At 46.9% G+C, this 24,295-nt stretch overlaps 1 protein-coding gene across 1 annotated transcript; it reads left to right on the plus strand.

The window, feature by feature from the left end:
• The first annotated feature begins 420 nt into the window (after positions 1-420).
• LOC119175064 (cuticle protein 6) lies at positions 421-23,819 on the plus strand. Its single transcript, XM_037426271.2, has 2 exons — positions 421-2,209; positions 21,549-23,819. The coding sequence occupies exons 1-2, from the start codon at positions 2,189-2,191 to the stop codon at positions 21,873-21,875; spliced, it is 348 nt and encodes a 115-aa protein (XP_037282168.2). The 5' UTR covers positions 421-2,188; the 3' UTR covers positions 21,876-23,819.
• Positions 23,820-24,295: the final 476 nt, after the last annotated feature.

Genomic DNA, 24,295 nt, shown 5'->3' on the forward strand with positions numbered 1-24,295 from the left:
TATATATATATATATATATATATATATATATATATATATATATGAGCTTTAACAGACAATAATGCCAAGGAAACTATAAGGGGAATTATTAGACCAACCAAATTGTAATGTTAAGATAGAAAGGTGGGTGAAAAGATAACTTGCCGTGGGCAGGAACCAAACCTGCGTTATTCAAAGGTCACAGGTTCCTGCGACCTATTGTTTGTTAGATCTCATTATTATTGTGTCAAAAGACGGAAAAACAAGCCCATAAGTATACACTGCTTTTCATATATATATATATATATATATATATATATATATATATATATATATATATATATATATATATATATATATATATATATATATATAATGTGAAAACAACGTGCTTGATCACACAACGGTCTATAACCCTGTGTAATGGGTGAATTTCTTTGACAATGTAGAGTAGGCAAAATTAGGGCAAATTCGACCGGTTATTTCCGAAGGACGCTAGAGTTACCGCTACACAGTCTTAAAGCAATGTGACCACAGTAAACATTCGAACGCGAACGCAGAGTTATAGCTTGCCTTCGAGTGCGGTCGAATATTGTTTTATGAACGAAGCTCCTTAAGCCGTGGGTCGTGCGTCCTCGATGTATGTAGTTGTAGGTAGCCACCTCCACTGCCGCCTGGATCGGGCGCGTGCGGCGGTGTTGCCACCTCTCGTTTAGTTCTTGGAATGTCCGCTAGATGGCGATACTTCTAGATGATGAATATATGATGAAAAGATGCGAGATAGCGGTACTTGGAGTGTTCACAAATTGGACAGACAGACAGACAGACAGACAGACAGACAGACAGACAGACAGACAGACAGACAGACAGACAGACAGACAGACAGACAGACAGACAGACAGACAGACAGACAGACAGACGCGGCCAGAGGACGCACGATTCACGATTTACCGATAAAACCCTCTGAAGCTTCGCCCCACTCATCATCATTAACTCCGTGGATACGCTGTTCTTTTTTTTTTTTTCATTCCACCGTCGTACGCTGGCGCGTAAGAGCTTTTTGATACCACGTGACAGCTGTGAAGTAAGTCGCCGCCGAGAGAGTCTGCATCTACAACTGGTTGGGCTAAACGCGATGTCCAATCGCCGAATTTTAGACATACAAACAAAATGTTACTGCAGTGCGTATAAGAATGATGCAGTTGAACATTGATTTCAGTCTGTATCACCACTGTTATGGTTATCCACACCACTGTTATGGTGTTATAACAATGCTGTTATCAACACTATCGAATTGTGGTGTGGTATCTAATTCGCGATCTTGTGGAATCTGATTAGCCCAGGGTACTGTCATGGCCTCCCTGATTGGCTGCCTGTGCCATCATTACGAAGTGTAGCGATAAGGCGGAACTTGACGGTGTCCAGAATGTCGTCCCCGTTCTGTTATAGATTTCAAAAACCGCGCAATGTGAAAAAAGTCCACTGAAAATTTCGGGGGTACATTCACACCTCGGTTCTCGAAGAACCGCAAGCCACACCAGCGAGGTAAAATAAATAAAAACAGCTATTCCCTCGAGTGTCCATTCACTCGTAAGGCTTTCGGAAAGCAGAGAGGGAAGAACAGTCAAGCGAATAAAACGTGCTGCCCATTCAAGAGGAAAAGCGTAATCGACAAATCGTGCGCGCAAGATCACGACGTCTGGAGGCGTCGATCGAAGAGGGGGAAATGTATGTACCGCATGGTGCGCGCTTTTTTGAACCAAAACACTGCTTGCATTCACGAGTGTTGCGTGTCGGAAAGAGCGCGCAACAGACTCGTTTTCTTGTCCGGCAGATTCTTCAGGTTGGCCGACAGGGCAATTTCCTATTTTGAGCATTCTCTTCTGGCCGCACGCAGTTCACAAGCGAAATTGGTCGGCGAGGGCTGCTCCTCCTGCGTGGCTGGTTTGTTCTCCTCGCGTGTAGCGTTGATTGCGGTGGCGGCGAGGGGACGGCGGCGCGTTTGCGCATTTTCGCGTAGTGCACTGGCGTCGTTGAAGCGGGGGTGGCTTTTCTCTACTCGATGAAAGAAAAAAAGAAGAAACAAAAATGTCCAGGGGGGGGGGGGGGGGCGGTCTTTGGCGGGTGAGGAGGGCGTATAAGAGGCGAGTGGACGTAGGAGGAGCCCATTTCACACTGAACCAGTGCGCTGCTCGGACCTTCCGCTGTGATGATGGGATTGCCAGTACAGGTGAGCCGTGCATGGCCCTCGACGTGTAAGTCGTTACCTCGAAACAGGCGCTAAGTGAGAAAATCGAGTGCGACACGGAGGAAAAAAAACGTCCTCTGAACTTTCAATCATTGCTAAAATTGAATCCAGTCTCATCGCAGCCTATTCAGTGAAAATGAAATTCCATTTGCCCTTGTACATCCATGAGAGTTTTGGAACCTCCTCCCGCACGTAATATTTATAATACTTGTACTTTTATTAATTGAAATGTTCGATAAACTTCGGAAATTTGAAATCAATGAAAAGTCCGATTCTTATTCGCGGCGCAGCTTTAAATGCTCAAGTGCAAGCACGAATCATTTGAGGTGGCCCCATTAGTCCTCAAGGAAAGGTACTTGGCACAAAACTGCGCAGTTGTCCAATACATCAACACGAGCATCTGGAGCGTGTTCTTTCAAACAACTGTTTCCGCCACTTGTACGTGCGGATGACAACAATTGCCATGCCATAATTTTGTTGTCACAGCTTACATTTCGCATACATTTTGTTCCTTACTTTTGCTTTTTAAAACGCGTTGTTCTTGCGGCCTAAACACGCGCACAGTTTTCCTTTCACTGCGAAAACGGCGATAAACTAAGGTAAACCAGCAGCTTCATGTATGAATAATTAATGCCTAACAAAAAGTTGGAAAGTTGTCGATTGGTTCCGACATCTCAGCTGAAAGTAAAGCTGAAATAGTCACTGAAGCCATAACTTAATACTGTCGTACCCGAGTTCCTTTAGTAGATAAACCAGAGTCACTGAGCCAGGCCGGGAACCAACGCAGAACAACTATTTTGCAGACAATATATATATATATATATATATATATATATATATATATATATATATATATATATATATATATATATATATATACTATGACGCCTACGACGTAACTCAAGATAGTAGAGTGGATGATGTTTAACACGTGTTGGCACTGCACTTCTTATCACTAATCTCTTAATTTTAAAGATTGGGTCTTCGCACGGGTCTTCGTGGTCGGGTTCGTAAGACTGGAGGAGTTTGGGAAGCCGCCACAGGTGGAAGAGATGTCGGTGGCGTTGCAGAAGGAACGGGAACAGCGTCCTCCCGTGCTGGAGGGCTTAGCCACTCCTCCCGTATAGTGACGCTTGCTGCTCCGCGCTGTCACGGCAGGGTGGTACTGATTCAAAAGTGTCTGCCTTTGAAGCTCCGAGAGACACCCGCGGAGGAATCTGGTCCAAGGGACGCCGAGTCGGCCCACTCGGTGTGCCAACTGTCACGAGGCGCGAACCTTCGGTATCTTTGATGATGCCTTGCCACCACTTCCTCCCGTGTCCCAGTGTCCCAAGTTGCACACTTACACCGGACTCCAGGCTGGAATCTAGAATTCTGCGATTGACTCCGAGATAAAGGTGGCGCACAATTTTCCAAGCGTGGACGAACTTGATAACTAAGTAGTAGTTTCGGAGACTTTTCGTACGGTAGGGGCGTGTGTCTGTAGCCTAACAATACTCGTGCTAGCTTAACTTCGGGGTCGTTTATCATCGAATTTTCAACCGGGCTGTCCTTGATAGTGCGAATTGCGCGTTCCGCAACGCCATTAGATTGTGGGTGGTATGGGGCACTGTGCAGATGCGTTATGTTGTTGTCTGTCATGAATTGGCAATAAACTGTTGTAGCACCGAAAGGCGGGCGAGTTGGAACTTATCCATAGTAGGCAGCGCACAAAAGGAAACACACAAGAGAAGGAATCAGGACAAGCGCTGGTCTAACAACTGAAACAGTGTATTGATGTGGTTTCCAAGTGCAGTACGAGATTCAGTCGAGATGGCCAGTCGCGACGCTTAGTAAACTCTTTTGCCGCAAGTGATTTGCGGCTTTTGGTGTCAGATAAGGAAGGATCCTTTGTCGTGATGCCCGCGGGCATGTTTCAGGATAAGGCTGTTCAAGCAATGCAAAAAAACTTCAAACCAGTCACTTGTAAGCCGGCTTCTGTTAAGAAGAAGGCATTGGCATTATTGTCAGACCTAAAGCTTGAACGACTGAGGTCCTTGGCGAAGAATTCAAAAAGCCTGGAGTTGCAGGTGTTCTTCTCCGCCAAGACGCATAAACCCGATGTACCCTTTCGGGCAATTGTGTCGGAGCGTGGCTCGTGGCAACACGTTGTCTCGGGCTACTTGCAAACCCACCTCAGCTCGTTGAATTTAGTGGATCCATTCTTGGTTAGGAATTCACTACAGGTTGTTGATTTCTTGGGTAATCAGAACCTTTGGGAAAAAAAGTCTGCCTTCAGTGTCGATGTTCAGGACCTGTTCTACTCACTGCCGCATAATTTTCTGTTACTATGTGTTAAGGAAACTATCACTGAACTAAATGAAGAAACGCGGTTTGTTGACAAATGTGGTATTTCTGTTCAAAGTTTCCTTGAACTTCTTCGTTTTTATCTTGATTCTACTTTTGTTTCTTGGCAAGGGGATTTGTTTGTTCAGGCCTCAGGTGTATGCATAGGTTCCAGAGTTGCCCCGGTCCTAAGTGACATATTGTTGAGTAGAATTGATCGCGATCTAGAAAGAGATTTTGAGGGTTGGGGGACTCGTATATTTAGGTATGTGGATGATTACTTGGTTTTTTTGGATAGTGTTAGTAGCTTACATGATAAGGTGAACATTCTCAAGGCATTTAGGGAAAGGGGGCAGGGTCTTCAGTTTACGTGTGAAGTTCCCAATGAAAAGAATGAGCTTCAGTTCCTTGACCTAACATTGCGATTCCAGGATGCGCATGTCTGTTGGTTATACGCTCCCAGGTCGGCTAAACCCCTCCTAAACTTTAAATCTGCTCATTCTAAACTGGTAAAAAATGGTATAGTCACTTCATGCCTTCACGCAGCTGTCGCAAAATCTTGTTTCCATGCCACAGAGGAAAGCTTTCGTAATCAGTGTGATCGGCTTAAGACAGCGGGTTTTCCCACCGCCTTTCTCGTTTCTGCTTCCGAGCGTTTGCTAAAGAAAGTAAATAGTAACGCGCAGCCCACCAACCAACCAGCAACCTCTCAACGCGAGCAAAAGCGTTTTGCAGTGATTCCCTATGTACATTCCATTTCACATAGATTAAAGAAAGTTGGGGGGCAGTATGGGGTTGACGTTGTTTTTTCAAGTGGGAATAAATTGGGTAGCTTATGTGGCAAGATTCATAGACGCGTTAAGGGAATTACGAGGGCGGTTGATAACACTTGTTCAATCAAGCACGTTAAGAAGTATACCGCATGTTCGACCGGGGTAGTCTATAAAATTCCTTGCTCGTGCGGGAGTGTCTGCATAGGACAGACCGGTAGATGTATTAATATTAGGCTACGGGAGCATGAAAATTCTTTAAAGGGTGGGGTTCTGTCTCACCTCGCCAGCCATTGCCGCGATTGCGGTTGTATTCCTTCTTTTGAGCAAACCGCAATCATCGACCGCCATCATAATCAAAGGACACGTGAGATTGCTGAGGCTTACCACATGGCGAAGAGTATTGGCATTTGCGTTAGCCAGCCATCTATTTCTTTATCTGAACAGGAGATTGGTTTCATTGATCGGAAGTAATCTTGCGTAGCACTTGATTTTCTGTGTACACATGTATATTTATGCTTTCTTTCAAATAAAACTTTCAGTTGTTAGACCAGCGCTTGTCCTGATTCCTTCTCTTGTGTGTTTCCTTTTGTGCGCTGCCTACTATGGATGAATTGGCAAACTGCTGACTTGCAAACAGGGGCCCGTTATCAGACACTACAGTTTGCAGCAAGCGAAAATGCGCGAATAATTTGGGAAGCCGTGTGATTATGACTTCAGTGGTTGTTGACCTGACCGGGAGGGCCTCGATCCACTTCATGTGCGAGTCGACGACAATTATTAGGCATCATGCGCCCCTCTATTGGCCCGGCGTAATCAATATAAAGCCACTTCATCCCTCTTTCTGGCCAACTGATAGGCTCCTGACGATGTGGCATTGCTTGAGCTTGTACACATGGCATGCGTGAACGAGCAAGACAATCCAACCCTGACCACGAAAACAACGTCCGAGCCAGTCTTTTCATCAACGATGCTTCCTGGTGCGACCGGTGTAGCTCAGACAGCATGGGCGCCATGCCGGGCATGATAACTCGATGACCCCAGTAGAGCAGACCTCATGCGCTCGACAGTTCCAGCCATCTTCGAAAATGAAGTTGGAGATGACTGTGACATGATGAGAGGCATTTAGGCCATCCATTAAGTATGAAGTTTTGGACAACACTAAGGTCCGCACTGGTCACCCGCTGGCCCGTATGAACTGCCAGAATGCTCTGTGGACAGCACGTAATCTGGCAAGGTTTCCGAGTGAACAACCTCTGGTGTCGGCACTTGCAAACGGCTAAATGCGTCTGCCTTGGCGTTTTGCTTTCCGGCCTTGTAATCGATGCGGCACCGAGGAACAGGGCGGGCCGATGCCATTAAAGGCACCGGTCGATCTTCTCGTATACCAGACCCACAACTGGTTGGTGGTCCGTGACCAGCACAAACTCGCGGCCCAACAGGTAGTCTCAAAGCGTCGAGACTCCGAACACCAGCGCCAGAGCTTTCTTCTCAAGCTGCGAATAATTTTTTTTTCGGCGCGCGTCAGTGTGCATGAACGGAAAGCGATGGGCTTATCGACGTTGCCCCTGCGGCGCGAAATGACGGAACCTAAACCCGACGGTGATACATCGCATTTCAACCGCACTGGTTGGTCGAGCTGAAAATGTGTCAGCATGCTGATGAGCGTCTAGGGGGCCGAGATCGCCGGCATGGAACCGGTGACAGCCGAGAAAAGCACGAGAGCAGTTCGCTTGCGTTTGTAGACCGTGGTGAATCGCGTATTGCTGAGAGGTTTTTTTCCAACGGGCGCAAGCCGTCTTTGTCGATCCGGTGCCCCGCGATTGTGCCTTTATGGAAGTGACATTTTGCTTCCTTCAGCTTGCCTGCAGCCGGTGCGAAACATCCCGTGTGACAGAGTCGTTACCGTATTGACGCTCGGCTATGCAGTACACCGTCTAAGTACGGCTGGAAGGACAGCCCGGACATTCTCAAGCGCCGCTGAAAAATCGCGGGAGCCCATAAGTAACTCCAAAAGAAGGACGGTTATAGCATAACCGCGTGTTTATGACGGCTATCTTCTTCGTTTCCTCATCCAAGGGGAGCTGGTTATACGCGTTCTTCAGATCCAACGAAAAGGGATCCCTCACGAAGTGACGCGAAAATATCCTCGATGTTAGGTAGTGGGTATACTGTTCAGTTACGCAGGCATTATTAATTGTGGTTTTAAAATCACTGCAGGTGCGGAGGAACCCATCTTTCTTCAGTACCAGCACTATTGGTGCCACTTACTCTGAATGTGATATAGGCGATATTTTGACTTCACACGAAGAGCGCGTACGGGATAGGCCGTGCCTTGTGGAACTTAGGGTGGGCGTCTTCTCGTAGGTGGAATTTCGCCGGAAACCCCTGAATTCTTCCAAGCCCAGATTCAAAAAGTGCATGAAACTCTGTGCAGAGGCTGTGGCGACACTGAATTCATTTGAATGCTTCCGGGGGAATCGCTCGAAAGTATACTGACAAAGCTTGCATTAAATCCTTTGCGCAATGGTTAGAACTAGAAAACCCTATAACGATCAGGGTGGCAGGAGCAGCTTTGCCTGAAAACTGGGCTTGAAGCTTCAGTTCACCGACAATGGGCAGCTTGCCCAGGTAGCAGCTGAGAGTCTGCATTTTGATAAGCGCGGCCAGCTCAGGCGATGCTTCAGATACACTTCTTTTGGTATTACTGAAAATGGTGATCCCGTATTAATTTATTTATTTATTTATTTATTTATTTTCACATACTGTTAACCCTTTGCAGGGTTATTACAGGAGTGGGAGCGAAGGGGAACAAAAGAAAAACAGAAAACATTCACATCAATAGTAACAATCAATTTTGGACCGAGCAGCCTTTCTCAACAAGTTCAAATTAAGGAGGCTGCATGTACGAGTTAAAGTGGTAGTGGGCGCATTAAACATATTTTACACCCGTAGAAAAGAAAAGAAGGATAATAAATCATAGCTGTAAAAGTTGGTGCAAATACAAATGTTGGCAAGCAAGTCAATTCAAGGAAGTACACAAGGAAATGAAAATACAATACATACTATGTAATCAGCGTTATGATTAAGTGCTATGTGTATTTTGCAACATTGCTAGAAAGTCATCAACTGTACGCTGTTCGGCTATAAGTCGGTCAAGAGCATTCCATTCTCGAATGCATCTAGGAAAAAAAGAATAATAGAATGTGTTAATGATGATATTCCCTCTTATTTTTTTATCGTGTTCTTTGCTATCTATCTTTCTGCCGTTCTTCCTGTCTCATTTTTCGCGCAAAATATTATAAACGTAAGAACATGTACCCTCATTCCCGACTCTGGCTGAAACTGTCGAAATGAGCACTTCCACTGTTCTCACGGAGCATGTACTCTACTCAGCGCCCCGCCACGGCGGTCTAGTGGCTAAGGTACTCGGCTGCTGACCCGCAGGTCGCGGGAGCGAATCCCGGCTGCGGCGGCTGCATTTTCGATGGAGCCGGAAATGTTGTAGGCCCGTGTGCTCAGACTTGGGTGCACGTTAAAGAACCCCTGGTGGTCGAAATTTCCGGAGCCCTCCACTACGGCGTCTCTCAATCATATATGGTGGTTTTGGGACGTTAAACCCCACATATCAAATCAATGAGGTAGGTTCCTTGTAAGCACGCCTACACGAGATATGTTCGCGGGGGTTATCGATATCAAGTTTGACAAATAAAAACACGGTCACTCTGATGCAACATAGATTCATGCGCGCACAATGGTTACTCGTGGCGGTAAAGTCAGATTACAAACAGTAAGGTAGATTACACACACAGTTGACAAGAGATTACGCAGTAGTGATGTGGCAGTAATATTAGATTGCACGTCACATTAAGGCAAAAAAAGGGGAGGAGATGACGTAACATATACACTTCACCTAACTTTTTGTAGTAACGTAGTCACATGCTAGCATTATACTACACACAGTTCAAGATCGCAAACAGTAAATCGGCACACACCACTAAGATCTTATCTTCAGATCAATTATTATTTTTATTTTTAGCTTCCCCTCAACCGCACTTTTAGGACGTTAAAGTTAATACAGCAAGACGTCCAAAAAGAAGTCGGAAGGATCGGAAATACATAGCACAGACACCAATCATAATACAATGCAGTACGTCAGCACGTAGTCTGGTACAATGGATATGGCAGGTAATGGGCGATTATCAAATTAAACGTATAGGAAACATGCACGATATTAGAAACGAAGCTGCCTATATATCCTAAGGAAGACCAGATTTTGACTGATTGTGCTTAGTGGTAACGCTCGTGAGTGTGTCTGTGCTTTCGTTAATACCAAATCAGACGGTGTTAAACTTGTAGATTTGGTAAAAATCGGGGGGCCTCCAGATCGTGATGCGAACAAAAGCATGAGTCAAGCATAGTGGCCCACATAATTTCAAAAGAATGTCCCGGTAGCCGAATGTGTTTTGATAATGGTAGGCTAGAAAGCTTATTGGCATGCGATCTATGGTTATTGAAGCACACTCAAAATGAAATTTCCGTGTGTCCAATGTACTGTTCTTTGCAGATGGTACATTCAAGCATAAATATAACGTTAGAACTATCACAACTAAACGAACCTGGAATGTTGAGGATGAAATGTGAAAACGCGCTAATGGCTTTCTGTGTCGTTTGCATATGTGCGCACGCTTTGCAACGTGCTTTGTTGCAAGGTGCACAGTCAGTTATTTTGTGCTCATTTAACTTTGATGAAGTTAATAAATCGCGAAGATTCTTAGATGTTCGGTATACCACGAGAGGTGGTTTCGGGAAAATACTCTTTAGACGTTCACTTTGCGCAAGGATATTATAATGACGTTTTAATATGGAATGCACCTTTAGTGCCGAGGCTGAGTGCGTTAGTATAAGATTGGTGCAATTATGTTTTTCGGCCAAACATTTTCCGCTCAGAATTTCCGCTCTATCTAATTTATCAGCTCTATCTATAGCGTCATCACTTAAATCCGATAGATATTTTCGCTTTGTGAGAGAAGTTTTAAGCTGTTCACAATTAGCAACAAAATATTCGCCGTTGGAGCACAGTCGTTTAAAGCGGTGGGCCTGACTGTCGCGGTTTTGCAGTATGACTGCTCTTGAAATGTAGAAGCGGGTTTTTATCAGTAAGTTTGCGGTATAGTTTAGTAAGCAGTTTTCCTTGGCATATCGACACAGTGACGTCTAGAAAGTTTATCGAAAGCGATTAGTAATTGTGCGACCGCTTGATTGAAGGATGGAACTTATTAATCGCATCCATAAGTTTGAAAAGGCTTTCCTCCCCTTCAAGTAGGATTCTCCTGTGAATGTGCCATGAACAAAAATCCGTATACAAGAGTGCCGACGTTGCGAGAAGCGGACTCGTCCTGTTCAATAAAGTTCACTTGCCGAAACATCGGCATACATGTTTACGAATTTTTTTCATCTCAAGCTTCCATCTCGCCATTTTTTTTTTTGAAGTAATTCGTCACCGCAACAGTAAAGTCAGCCTAATCGCGAAAAGCCGCCACAGAGCCGGCTACTGCAGTGTCGTCTCATTGACTCCATGGGAATGCCTCGAAACACACCGGGCTGCTCTTAGCTACTCCGAGAAACAGATATAATTTTCATTAGGCAAATGCATGCTAGAATGAAGACGCATATGCTGTGTGGACATTGTATACAGTACACTTGGTAAACTCTTCTAAGCTGCTTTACGCCACTGCATCCCATCAAATGTTTAATTGTTTATCGCTGTGTTGCCGAGGCATCGTATATATACTTACACCAAATTGGCAGCGCCTAAAATGTCATTAAGGCGATGGCCTTTTGTTCACAATCTGATTTTTTAAACAGATGTTCGCGCCATGTCTAAGCCAGCATCTCGGAACGCGCACCGTCACTCCGCCATAGAGAAGCAAGTGCAAATGCGCCGATGGTCGATTAAATAAGTTTTTGCGGTTAGTACGTCATATACTTCGGAGAGAATGAATGCGAGGTTCCGGTCACCACTCCAGATTTTGATGAAATTTACTCTGCTGGGCGCAAGTTTTACGCCCAAAATTTCAAAGTTAGTTCTTTGAAACAACATTTTCGGTCGCACAAGAAAAATGTGCATGAATTATGACCACTGAACACCTGACCGCCAATTTTGTAATTTTTCAAATTTTAGCGCACCTAGCAATAAAACGGTAGACTTGGTGATGACGTTTATGGAAATGAAAGAACAAGTGAAATGCAATCTATCAAAATCTTATACCGCGGAAGCGCTTGAGGGAAAAGAATCACAAGAAGGGTAAAGGTTCACAAAACACATGTATTTCTGAAATTCGTTGTAGCACACAAATTAAGATGAGGATAATAAAGCTCGGTAAATAATGACGTTGATATCATAGCGTTCTTTTTAAATATTTTTTGTGCTTTCGCCCTCCCCGTTATTGTGCTGAAGCGTATATATGTCGTTTACCAAGAACGTGAAAATACGAATATTGTTTTTGTTTAGATAGGTCATTATTATCTCCTTAACAAGTCTCTAATTGAATTCACGGACTTTATATGGCATTCCGTAGAAAAAGATGCTGCATGCTGTTGTATTTGTCGCATACTGGGAAGCAGCCCCCGCTTCGGGGGAGCGTTAATTGAAAGACTCCGCGGTGAAGAGGGGGAGGAGGGGCAACTCGGAGGGACTCGTTTTCGGGTGGTTCGCGTGACGGGCAATGCGAAAGGAGCGAAGGGCGTCCTTGACATCTGTTTTACCTACAAGCCCAGCCGTGAAGGGAAAGGGGGGGTGAGGGCCACAATGACCCTTCTCGAACACGCGGAAAGCGTTTTGTCCATCTGTCCTTGAAGACCGTCGCACGTGCGGGGTGCGGAGGAAACTCTTTGACAATACTTGTACTTCTCTGTTTGCTTTTCCTTTTTTTCTTCCCCTCTCTACGACAGCGGTACATAGCGAACGAATAAAGCAGTCTTCGTGATGCGTTCAAACTGAAAGGACGTGTTTTTTTTCTCTGTCGTCGTCTCACTAGAAAAAGTCTGCCTCCCTGCTATTCCGCTACAACATTTTTTGGTGCCGAAACCCGGGAATAAGGGACCCAAAGATGGACATCGACAGGATGAAGCGCAAAAGGGCCGTGGTGCGAACGTCAACAACAAAGCTGCTCAATGACATCGCTACCATGGAGGACGACGCGTCACTCGGTGAGCTTGAAGAAAAGATCAACCTTCTCACCCTTAAGGAAGACTCACTCAAAGAGCTAGATCGGGAAATTGAGATTGGCGTAGAAGATGATGCATTAGAAGAGGAAATTGCATGCTCCGAGAACTACAAAGAAAAGATCAACGTAGCAAGGACTAAAGTACAGCTCATGCTACGTGAGCTTAGCTGCACTAACGCCGCATCAGTGAGCGCTTCGCTAGATCGCACCTCAAGTTCCTCAGATCAAAGAGAATCTAGCCGTAACATCCCGCAAGTAACCCCCACAGTAAAGCTGCCAAAACTAGAGATAGCAAAGTTCAACGGCGAGCTTCGACAGTGGCAAGGCTTTTGGAGTCAGTTCGACACGACAATAAACGCTAACCACCACCTGTCAAACGTGGACAAGTTCAAGTACCTGAACAGTTACTTAACAGGAAAAGCAGCGGCTGCCGTTGCGGGTCTTGATTTGTCCGACGGAAACTACGAAGTTGCTCTCTCGCTGTTAAAGGAAAGGTTCGGTCGTAAAGAAGCCATAATCGAGGATCACATGTCCAGACTGCTCAATATCAAGTCAGTGCGTGACTCGCGGAACCTCAGCCAACTTCGGAGCCTCGTTGACGAAGTAGAGAGAGGTGTACGGAGCCTCACTTCTCTTGGCGTCGGTGTCAGCACGTACGGAGCTCTGCTCCTGACAGTAGTAAAGAAGGCGGTGCCTGCGGACCTTCATCTCGAATACTGTCGACGAAAGGGCGCTACTACAGGAGGCAGTGAACTGGAGGCATTTGCGCATTTTTTGAGAGTCGAGGTAGAGGCACGGGAGATTATACAGCGGGCCGAAACACCAAGGGGCATGTGTGTAGAATCGTCTGTCGAAAACCGTAACAGCACCTTTAAAGCGGCGAGAATGTCTTCAGCCGCTGCACTGCATACCATGACCAAGGAGAGAAAAGGGTGTCTGTTTTGTTCGTCAGGGTGCCACGAAAGCGGTGACTGCGATGCAGAGATGTCGGCAGCTGATAAAAGAGAAATGCTGAAGCGTGAGAATAGATGTTTCCGCTGCACAGTAAAGGGGCACACGTCAAGAGAGTGCCGTAAGGCCAAATGGCTCAGGTGTGCCAACTGTAGCGGAAAACACCTCACGGCTATGTGTGATCCTGATTTCAGAGAATACCGTGGCAGTGGTGAACAGAATGCATCCTCTCCACCAGCGACAGGACAAGCCACAGTGCTAAAGTCTTCTCTAGGCTCAGAGGAGAAATTTATGTGCATGGAGGGGCATCAGTTTCTTCTGCAAACAGCACGAGCTTGGACAGTGGGACCGCACAAAAGTACGCTTGTCAGGCTTCTCCTAGATGGTGGCAGTCAAAGGACGTTCATCCATCGCAAGTTGTCTGAAAGACTGCAGTTGAACGTGCTTGGGGAAGAGGAACTTAAAATCTATGCCTTCGGCGACAAGTCCGCTATAACCCGCACTAAAGCGCGTCTGGTCGAGCTGTGGCTGCAAAGCCAGTACGACGGGAAAAGGGCGCGAGTGGAGGCCCTCGAAGTTCCCTGCATCTGCGCAGATATAATGGCTGCGCCTTTAAAGTCAGTTCTTCTGGAACTTTCGAAATTTGGCTTGCCAGTCGCGGACGTCGCGCAGGGTGACGGAAGTGAAAACATTGATCTTCTGATCGGCGCTGATCATTATTGGGAAATTGTCACGGGATCCACTAAGCGCCTAACCTCCAAGCTGATGGCAGTAGAAACTGCATTTGGGTGGACAGTCCAGGGCCAGGTAGGCGCAAAAAGGTCACCAGGAGTCTGTCCCTCTGTTGCTGGCGTAATGCGAGTAGCAGTGAGCGAACAAACTAACAAAGAAATATCAGCGCAGTTGAGGTCATTCTGGGAGCTCGAACACATTGGTATCAAGGAACACGAACCAGCTCGCCACCAAGACGCAATCCAACAGCACTACAAAGAAACCGTCAAATTTGAGCATGGGCGGTACACAGTGTCTTTCCCCTGGAAGCCTATGGTTGATGAGCTCGACGACAACTACGAGTGCGCCGCGAAGCGTCTTAGAGCCAACACGACGCGCCTTTTGAAGGGAGATTCCTTGATCGTGGAATATGACGCCTGCATCCGAGAATACATCGAAAAGGGCTATGCAGAGCCAGCCAACAAGCATTGCAGCGCTTCGGAAGGTCCGGTGTATTACATGCCACATCAAGCAGTTGTTCGACAAGAAAGCCTGACAACAAAAGTGAGGGTGGTGTTCGACGCATCATCAAGTGCCAAAGATCGCCTCTCACTGAATGATGTTTTGGAAAGTGGTCCAAAACTTAATCCAGAGCTCATTGATTTGTTGATCAACTTCCGCACTTACAACATCGGCATCGTCGCGGATATTGAAAAGGCATTCCTTCAAATATCTCTGTCAGAGGGTGACCGGAACGCTGTGCGGTTTCTCTGGTATGCTGCCACTCCGAAGAAAGGTGAAGAACTTCCAGCGGTGGCGGCCTACCGGATGACGCGCGTTCCGTTCGGTGTTACATCCAGCCCATTCCTATTAGCCGCAACATTACGACACCATCTTGAAGGACTCCCAGAGCAGTATGCTGAGACTGCGAACATCCTGCGCAGCCATCTCTATGTTGACGACCTTGTGACAGGGGTCGACACCCTCGAACAGGGTAAAGTGCTATGCCAGGAATCAAGCGATATATTATCTCAAGCAGGAATGCGGCTCCACAAGTGGATGTCTAACGACCACGATTTAGTCAACTTCATAGAGGATGGGAACGTGGCGAAGAGGAATGCAAATGCCGAACATCCTGCAGCCACCAAGGTATTGGGAGTAGGTTGGAATGCTCATACAGATAACTTCGAGTACAATCTGACCTCACTTCTTGAATTCCTCACCACAAGAGCCGACAGCAAGAGATTCGTATTGCAAGTCTCAGCCAGAATTTTCGACCCCTTTGGGTTTATCGCTCCTACAACACTGTACGTAAAGACAATGTTCCAAAGGTTGTGGGAGTTGGGAGCGGGTTGGGACGACCCCTTGCCAGAATTGATGCAAGCGGAGTGGAAGTGCTGGTGTGAAGAGCTTCAATGCATCAAGGCGGTGTCCATTCCGAGGATCATCGCAAGGGATTTCCGAGATGAAAAGACAGAGAAGGTGTTGCACATTTTCTGCGATGCCAGCCCAAAGGCCTACGGTGCTGTCGGATACGTTGCATGCAAGTCTGCTCAAGGAATAATCAATATAAGCCTAATTATGGCCAAATCAAGAGTTGCCCCTTTGAAGCGCCTCTCGTTACCCCGACTAGAGCTGATGGGGGCCCTCATTGGTGCTCGACTGTGCCACTACGTTGCCAAGGCCTTGAACCTCCAGAATGCTGCTGCCATCCTTTGGACCGATTCCACAGTGGCTATGCACTGGATTAAAGGAAACGCTGCCAGATGGAAGCCCTTCGTGGCAAACCGAGTATCAGAGGTTCAGGCGCTGACTGATCCCGAGGATTGGAGGCACTGCCCAGGACTAGACAACCCCGCTGACCTAATCACTCGCGGTATCCTCCCATCAGCCTTGTTAGAAAGCGAATTGTGGTGGAGAGGACCACACTGGCTTCACAAGGATAAGACGCATTGGCCAACGACCGGTGAGCAGAGCCCAGGGGCAGTAGAATGTCACCTGGAAGAGCGAAAAGTGACGGTGATGCCCGTAATATCATCGCCGTTCGAGGCAGTGCTGAAAGTAGAGGAGTTCAGCTCATGCAGCAGAGTCGTGCGCTTAACTGCGTGGGTCCGCCGCTTTGTCAACAATTGCCGCCGCGGGAAAGAAAGGAAAGGTGGTCCGCTACGAGCTGAAGAGGTGATCGATGCTGAGAGGTACTGGTTGACAACAACTCAAGGAGAAGCATTCAGTGACGACATTTCCAACTTGAAAGCCCAAAGACCACTGCACAAAGGCTCTCCTGTTCTGCCACACAGTCCGTACCTTGACGGGGAAGGTCTCATGCGAGTTGGTGGACGCTTGCAATTCACCGACAACCACGAAGAGACTAAACATCCCATCATTCTACCTAGCACTCATCCCTTCACGCTACTGCTCATAAGGAAAGAGCACGTGAGAATGCTACACTCAGGGGTGCGCGACACCTTGGCGTCATTGCGAGAGTCGTATTGGATCATCCGAGGGCGCCAGGCCGTAAAAAAGGTTATCAAGCAGTGCCTCATCTGTCGCAAACAAAGTTGCCCTCAAGCCACGGAACCAGTGGCACCACTTCCAGCTGACAGAGTAACAGAAGGAAATCCGTTCGACACTGTCGGCATCGATTTCGCAGGACCTTTGATTTGTCAAGAGTCGCGCGGTGCCCGAAAATGTTACATCGCAATTTTAACCTGCGCTGTGACACGTGCCGTCCATCTTGAGCTCGTTAGCGACATGTCGACTACAGCCTTTCTCCTGGCTTTCAAGCGCTTCGTGGCTCGCAGGGGAATCTGCTCGACTATTTATTCGGACAACGCGCTAACCTTCAAGAGAGCAGCAAAAGATCTGAATGCAATGTTCACGCTACTAAAATCAGAGGAAATGCAGTCATACTTCGCCGGAAACCAGATCAGGTGGAAGTTTATTGTTGAAAGGGCAGCTTGGTGGGGCGGATTCTGGGAACGGTTGGTGCGATCGGTGAAGGTAGCGTTGCGCAAGGTGTTAGGTCGGAGCAGTTTAAGCTTTGAAGAACTCACAACTGTCTTGTACGAAGTCGAGGCCGTAATAAACTCACGCCCATTGACTTTCACCTACGATGATGCTCAAGAGCCAGAACCACTGTCGCCGGCGCACTTCCTCGTCGGAAGAAAGCTGACAACCCTTCCTCCACACCACCTGCCAGCCGAAATTCCGGGCGGTGACGCGCATATCTCACGACGCTGGAAGTACCGGTCTGCCATGGCTGAAGGATTCTGGAGACGGTGGCGGAGAGAGTACTTATTGGAGCTTCGATCGGCGCATCTGTCCCGGCCAACGACATCGAGTGACCTAAAGATAGACGATTTAGTTCTTTTAAAGGAAGATCATCTCAAACGACACATGTGGAAGATCGCCAGAATCAAGGAAACGTTCAAGGGCAGGGACGGCAGGGTGCGGGCCTGCAGTTTGAAACTAAGCGGGGGAACGGTGGTGAAACGACCAATACAGCTGCTTTATCCGCTAGAAGTCGACCGACAATGAGCTCAAGAGTTCGCTCATCCGGGGGAGGTTGTTGTATTTGTCGCATACTGGGAAGCAGCCCCCGCTTCGGGGGAGCGTTAATTGAAAGACTCCGCGGTGAAGAGGGGGAGGAGGGGCAACTCGGAGGGACTCGTTTTCGGGTGGTTCGCGTGACGGGCAATGCGAAAGGAGCGAAGGGCGTCCTTGACATCTGTTTTACCTACAAGCCCAGCCGTGAAGGGAAAGGGGGGGTGAGGGCCACAATGACCCTTCTCGAACACGCGGAAAGCGTTTTGTCCATCTGTCCTTGAAGACCGTCGCACGTGCGGGGTGCGGAGGAAACTCTTTGACAATACTTGTACTTCTCTGTTTGCTTTTCCTTTTTTTCTTCCCCTCTCTACGACAGCGGTACATAGCGAACGAATAAAGCAGTCTTCGTGATGCGTTCAAACTGAAAGGACGTGTTTTTTTTCTCTGTCGTCGTCTCACTAGAAAAAGTCTGCCTCCCTGCTATTCCGCTACAACACATGCATTATTTGAGTTGTTACAATGCCATCTTGCGTCAAAAGTGACCGGCGTTGAAGACGTTCCTCGTTCCTTCCTAATTTCGGAACGAGTTCCCGTTACAAGTTCCTGTAAAGCGAAGATTACGCATTACAGTTAAATTTCAAAAATTGGAACATGTTACATTGACGCTACATTACACTTTTCAATATAAAAATATATTTTCACTCAATCTGGAAGCGAAATAAAGTAAGTTCATATCAAGCTGCATATGTTATGCGAATGGGACATCGATAGCAGGAGGCTATATACGAGGGTAATTCAAATAAACGCTCCGAGTTGAGTTTTCACCGACCACAATTAACCGCGTCCAAGTGGCAGTTTGTGTGCTTACCATTTTAAAGTCCCACACATGGTGCACTTTCCAAGTCGGCCTTGGAAGCTGCGGTCAAGATACTGCACTTTAGATATTCAAATAGCAATCTCCGCCCATGCATGTACACATACAAACTTTGTGCACAGAACCACGCATCGGGAGAGACAATACTAAGGCGTTTAATGAGCGCTGATTCAATATTTTACGGTGAGTAGAAAATAATGTCCAGGAAACCTAATAAAGTTTTTTGCCGGCCAACATATTTCTAAGTATTTCTCTCTGTTTTTCTGTATTTTATTTCTTTCCCTTTCTAAGCTTGCCCTTTCTTTATACATCTTCTCACTCGTTCTTCTAATATATTCGTTCTCCCCTCTTTCCCTCCTCACCATCCTTGCCCAACCCATTGCTATGCTAAGCTCTGCTAGAGTGTGCGCCTGTTGCACAGCTAATAATTTTTTGAACAGCTGGCTTAGGTCATTATGCTAAGATGAGCAAAGGGAAACTCAGCCAGAATGGCGTTTTGCATTGATTAGGTGCTTACATCCTCACCGCCGTTGTAGTGTATGATTCAATAACGCCGTTACTTTCGCTAGACTATTTTTAATGGTGATACATGTGTTTCTTGTTGGGCCACGATACAAGGAGAATGAACAAACGCTATTTAATTCCTTCAAAGGCTATGATAAATAAATGCTGCCCTTCTAATCATATAATTTCTCTTTCCACGTATCAACTCTCTCTTTACTCACTCGCTCACCCATTGAAGTTATTGCATCGCGCGACAGAGACGTACATGAGTGCACGTGTTGTGAGAGCGTGCTCACAATCACGACAAACCTCGAGCATATAGCAGATGTGCTGTACAAAAATGAACACAGCGTCGCTTCTTCGGGCGCCTGCTGCACGGTCCTCCGCATGACGTTCGGAAAATTAAAGCCTGCCATTCCGTCGTTTGTGTAACGCGTCCGCCGATGCTGAATGGAACGGTGGTGTTCCTCCAAAAAAGGAACTGGTTCTGTACAACACTGAACGGGACTGACTCAGTCTAGTCGCCGCGCTGTTAATCGCCTGCTGCAAATCGGATGAAGGTTGTTTGAATATCCAATATGCCCAATAATAAACCGTTAAAAAAGAACAAACGTGCTCGCATTGATTGGTGTGTTGTATTGAATAAAAGCAAGCTCACTAGCATTTAAATGGCGACGGTGCAACTGCCCGGACAAAGCTGCTGGTCTGCCGAGAGAAGCGAGCTCCTTATAAGCATCCAGACTTAAGAAAATAAAAAAAAACGAGCTGTTTCATATAGGCGCACCCTTCACTGCGCTGAGCGACGTCGCCGTCCGTGGCGTATAAGCAATACACATGAAAATAAAAAAAGTACCCATGGTCGAATGGTATACTTGAACCCTCTGCGTAGAAGTCGAGTATTGCACCACAGAGCGACACTGGTACTTATCACACTGATTGGCAAAGAGGCATGCGCAATGTCGGGCGAAGAATCGCGTTATAAGTCGTATATACAGCGTGGTAGAACAGTTATTCTCTCTCATCGTCATCGACGTATACAGATGCGTGTCTGAAGAAAGATGGCGTAGTTCACAAAAGTTATCGTTTAATGCGACGGACAACTTCAAAGCTGGCTGTGCTCAAAATTTCAATTAGGCAGAATCGTAATCATCGTTGAATGTTTTTTTAAATGCTAGTCTGTACTGCTCTTTATGCACAGGCATTTCTTCATAAACCTTATTTGGAAAAATTATGCTACATTTTAAGACAGCCATTGATATCCATGGCTTATTATTAGTCAACCCCTCTCGGTGCCTGCCTTTATTTACTTGGTCCTGTTTCTGGCAGTGCGAAGAAGACAGGCATTTTTATCCGCCATAGCAGATTTACTTCCATTGATATCAATGTGTGTAGTTTATTATCAATTCACATTAATGCCTTCCATTATTTAAACTCCATCATTGTGTGTCTCTTCCTACTGTCTTGTCTTGTTCGCGCTGTGCTTTATAGGAGACCGGTGTGAACACACAAACGTAATCTGCACTCACGTATGAACGCTGTGCAAACGCGCCATCCTTCTCGAGGCCCCGAGACAGGAGTGCGTGGAGATGGGTTATCGTTATGGTTGGTTTATGATGTGTCCTTAGGTATGTATACAGCCACCCTAAATTTTAACTATAGCGTGTGTGAGTGGACACTTTTCTGTGCATTTGAATGGAAAGCTGGACTACTTTGAATACTTGCATAATTAATGCAGCGCCAAAGACGAAGCGCACATAGGACGAACGCGTCCGAGTTTCGAACAGGGTAAGCGACAAAGCGCGCTCATCGTTTGCTACAAGCAGTTAATTCTTGAGGATGTCGCCTATATTTACGACGAGACATATTTTACGGTAGTGTGTGGCAACACACTGTAAAAGGCAAAAATAGCGCAACAAAATAGACGAACGAAGATGCACGCAGCACTCGTTCATCCATCTACTTTGCCATGTTTTCAGCTTCGGCTTATCGCGAGCTGAGTTCTCTTCAATCTTTCTTTCCCCGAGTGCCTGCTGCAGAATTCGCCTTCGGAGCACAAAATACGAGCAGCAAGATTCTTCGTCTCGCTTCATCCGAAATAACTTCGTAAGAGGGAAACTGAGCGCGATTTGTACGCACCCATCCTCGTCTTGCTTTCATGCTGGACGGCACAGAAAAGGTCACCGCTCACGCACGCTCTAGATTTACAGAGCATCCACTATACTGGAAGGCCACTCGAACGATTTCCCGGGAAGGCCGTACCCTGGTGCTCTCATCCGCGACGAAGGAGGATTAACCCTACGAATCAATGCAAGCGCGGTTTCGAATTTACTATGATTGCAAACTCCCGTGAGATGAAGTTGGCGTATAGTTTTGCGTGCACTCTCGTGATCAACGAGTGTCTTTTGCTGCAGCTGCTCGTGCTGATCTCGGTGGCGGCATGCGAGCCAGCCCTGCGGCGGGACCAGGCGGGGCTTTCCCAGGCGGGCGGCCAGCAGCACTTCCGCCAGGAGGAGCGCACCTCGGACGGCACCGTGCGCGGTCGGTACGGCTTCACGGACGCCAACGGGTACCTGCGCGTCATCGAGTACGTGGCCGACGAGACGGGATACCACGTGATACACACCAAGACCGAGCTGCCGCAGGACAGGCCACGGCCAACGGTCAAGCCACACGCGCCCTTTCTGGGCCCGCTGCCGCCGTTCATACCGAGGCCCCAGCCCGAAGAGTCCGAGACGTGATCGACGCTCGGCGGGTCCCGCCACAGCAATGCGTCAGAGACGGTGATGGAGTCACGTTCGAGGAATTTTGTTTGTTATACTTGGGGACAACTTTCTGAGGCAATGAAGGGAAAGCTATAGGGTGTATGCTCTAGACGTCATCCACAAGGATCGCTAGCGTCGGGGTCGCCATTTTGGCAGTCCGCGCGTTCGCTCGTTGCCCGCGCTGTGTCCAGGATCCGTACGGCAACTAGGATGTCTAGTGACCTGTGGAATAACCTCCGGCACGCCGGAGCACGTACAGCTGGATGCGCGTACGAACGGACCTTCGAAATCGCGCGGCGATGGTGTTGCCCCCTTGCGGGTGAAGGCTGCACAAAGCGGAGCTACTGCGCATGTGCGAAAAAGTTCGGCTCGCCTCACTTTTCGAATGCCGGTCGTGTTCGAATAATAGCACTGCATAGAATTTGCTGCGTCTGCTTACACATCTATTTGTGAGTGTAATTAGACACAAGCTTCTTCGGCGGGTCGCCGGAACAGCTAGAGGGCGATGAGCACTCACCTAAAGTCGAAGACGCCATTTGGCTGGGGGGTCCCTAAAACATGCGACGTTTTCAGGCGTGGAAAAACGCGAAATGATACTTCATGAAGCAAAACGAATATTAATATCTCCTTGGTTCGTTCATCGTCTCTTCATAAACATCCTTCGTATAGAAAATAAAGCTATTTTTATGGCTGTCGCGCGGAAAATAAAAACTCATATTTGGGACCATATTCCTCAGCGATGCCACACGCCCACTTTGGTTCCGTAGCCTTCCCTTCGTAAAAAGTTGTCCCCGAGTATAGAAAGTCAACTTTTGGTCAGACGTAATGCGTCGCTCTACTTTCGAAAATTGAGTCGCAGCGCAATAGCAATGCGAGCGTTCTTTGATTTTCGCCGCTATATACGACGAACAGACAAAAATGAAAATGCCACTTGTACATATAGGCCGATGTGTGGCTTCGTTAGTAAAAAAATATGGTTCCTGTGATTTGAAGCACACTTGATCCACATATAGTAAGGTGTCCTTTTCATGTCGTCCATCGAATGATTCATATAGTCAAGGTATTCCGTATTTATTATAAACTGACCCTTCCATTTTGATCTCTCTCCCAGTACTGAGGCACTGCAAACAGGAATCACGCAATGAAGCTAACCTCTTGGCAGTCGGGCTAGCAGCCCATGAAAGCAAGCATTCGGGCGAGTTGGCACACGATGGAAAACTGAACCGAGCTACGTCTGACCCTCGAGTGAATTTTTACAGCGTTGTTGCACGCTATAGCTTCCAGGGGATCAGGTAGACCGAGCGCGTCTCGCCGTACGCCGCTGCGGTGGTGCGCCTGTCGCGGGGATACAAGCCGCTTGTTATGCACTGAGGGGACAAAAAAAAAAAAAAAAAAGAAGGCGCGCTTGTAAACCTTCCAGGGTGTGTGACGGTCGCGCAGAGCATTGCGTGCCCGGATCGAGATGACGTGCTGGAAATTTTTTCGTTCTTTACGTTATTACCGTCACGGAAATAAAAAATGATGGCGTTGATTGAACTACAAGAGCAGCTTAGGGCTGCAAGATGTAAAAGCTTTTATTGCGCTCTTCTGTTCCATTGCGTTTGCGTGAAATGTCTATTTTTGTGCGTGTCTTTCTTCAACGCATTCGTCATGAGCCACCTGACTTTTTCTTCACTTCTGCCTGCTTCTTCATATATATGTACAAAAAAGAAAAGTATATCAAAGTGCAATGAAGACTGAATTGTGCAAAGAATTTATGTGAGCCGCGAGGCTAGTGATAAATAAGGAAGCACTGGAGTGCGTTGTTTTATGTGATACATGTCGCGTTGTCTCGGCTTGTCCGAAGAGTGATTATATGCTTTCTGCGAAAGTAGCGGCCTGATTCACCAATAAAAACAAAACAAAAAGCTTGCTACGAAACCGTCTCCTTTGTTCGAATGAGATTTCACTGCATGCGTGCATACGGAGAAGAAGCGACACAATCATGAGAGCTGCATTTTGTGTATTCGAGTACAATCAAAATAACAATAAAAGATAAAGATGCGAGTTGCGAATGCGCATGTGAAGTGAGTATTAACGATCCCATGCATACTAAAAACGGGGAAATATAAAGTCGGACAAGCAAAAACATGGGAGCATTTCTCCTTGTTTTGTGCACAAGGTATATTCCAAGAGAAACATACTCCCGTAAAAAGCGGACACTCCCGTAGGACTATGCAGCCGAGCTACTGTGCTGCTTTCAGAGCCACGAGCGGCTGGTCAGACCGATAATGTCTTCGGCATAATAAAATTAAACAAGAATTTTTTTCTGATGCTGAGATTTGAATCCTCATTATGCTCTGAAAGCGAGTGTCACCAAGCTACTCAGTCATGCTTCCGCACAGGCAATACATCTA

The sequence above is a fragment of the Rhipicephalus microplus genome, chromosome 5, assembly GCF_043290135.1.
Source record: "Rhipicephalus microplus isolate Deutch F79 chromosome 5, USDA_Rmic, whole genome shotgun sequence".
In the NCBI taxonomy this organism is placed as follows: Eukaryota; Metazoa; Arthropoda; class Arachnida; order Ixodida; family Ixodidae; genus Rhipicephalus; species Rhipicephalus microplus.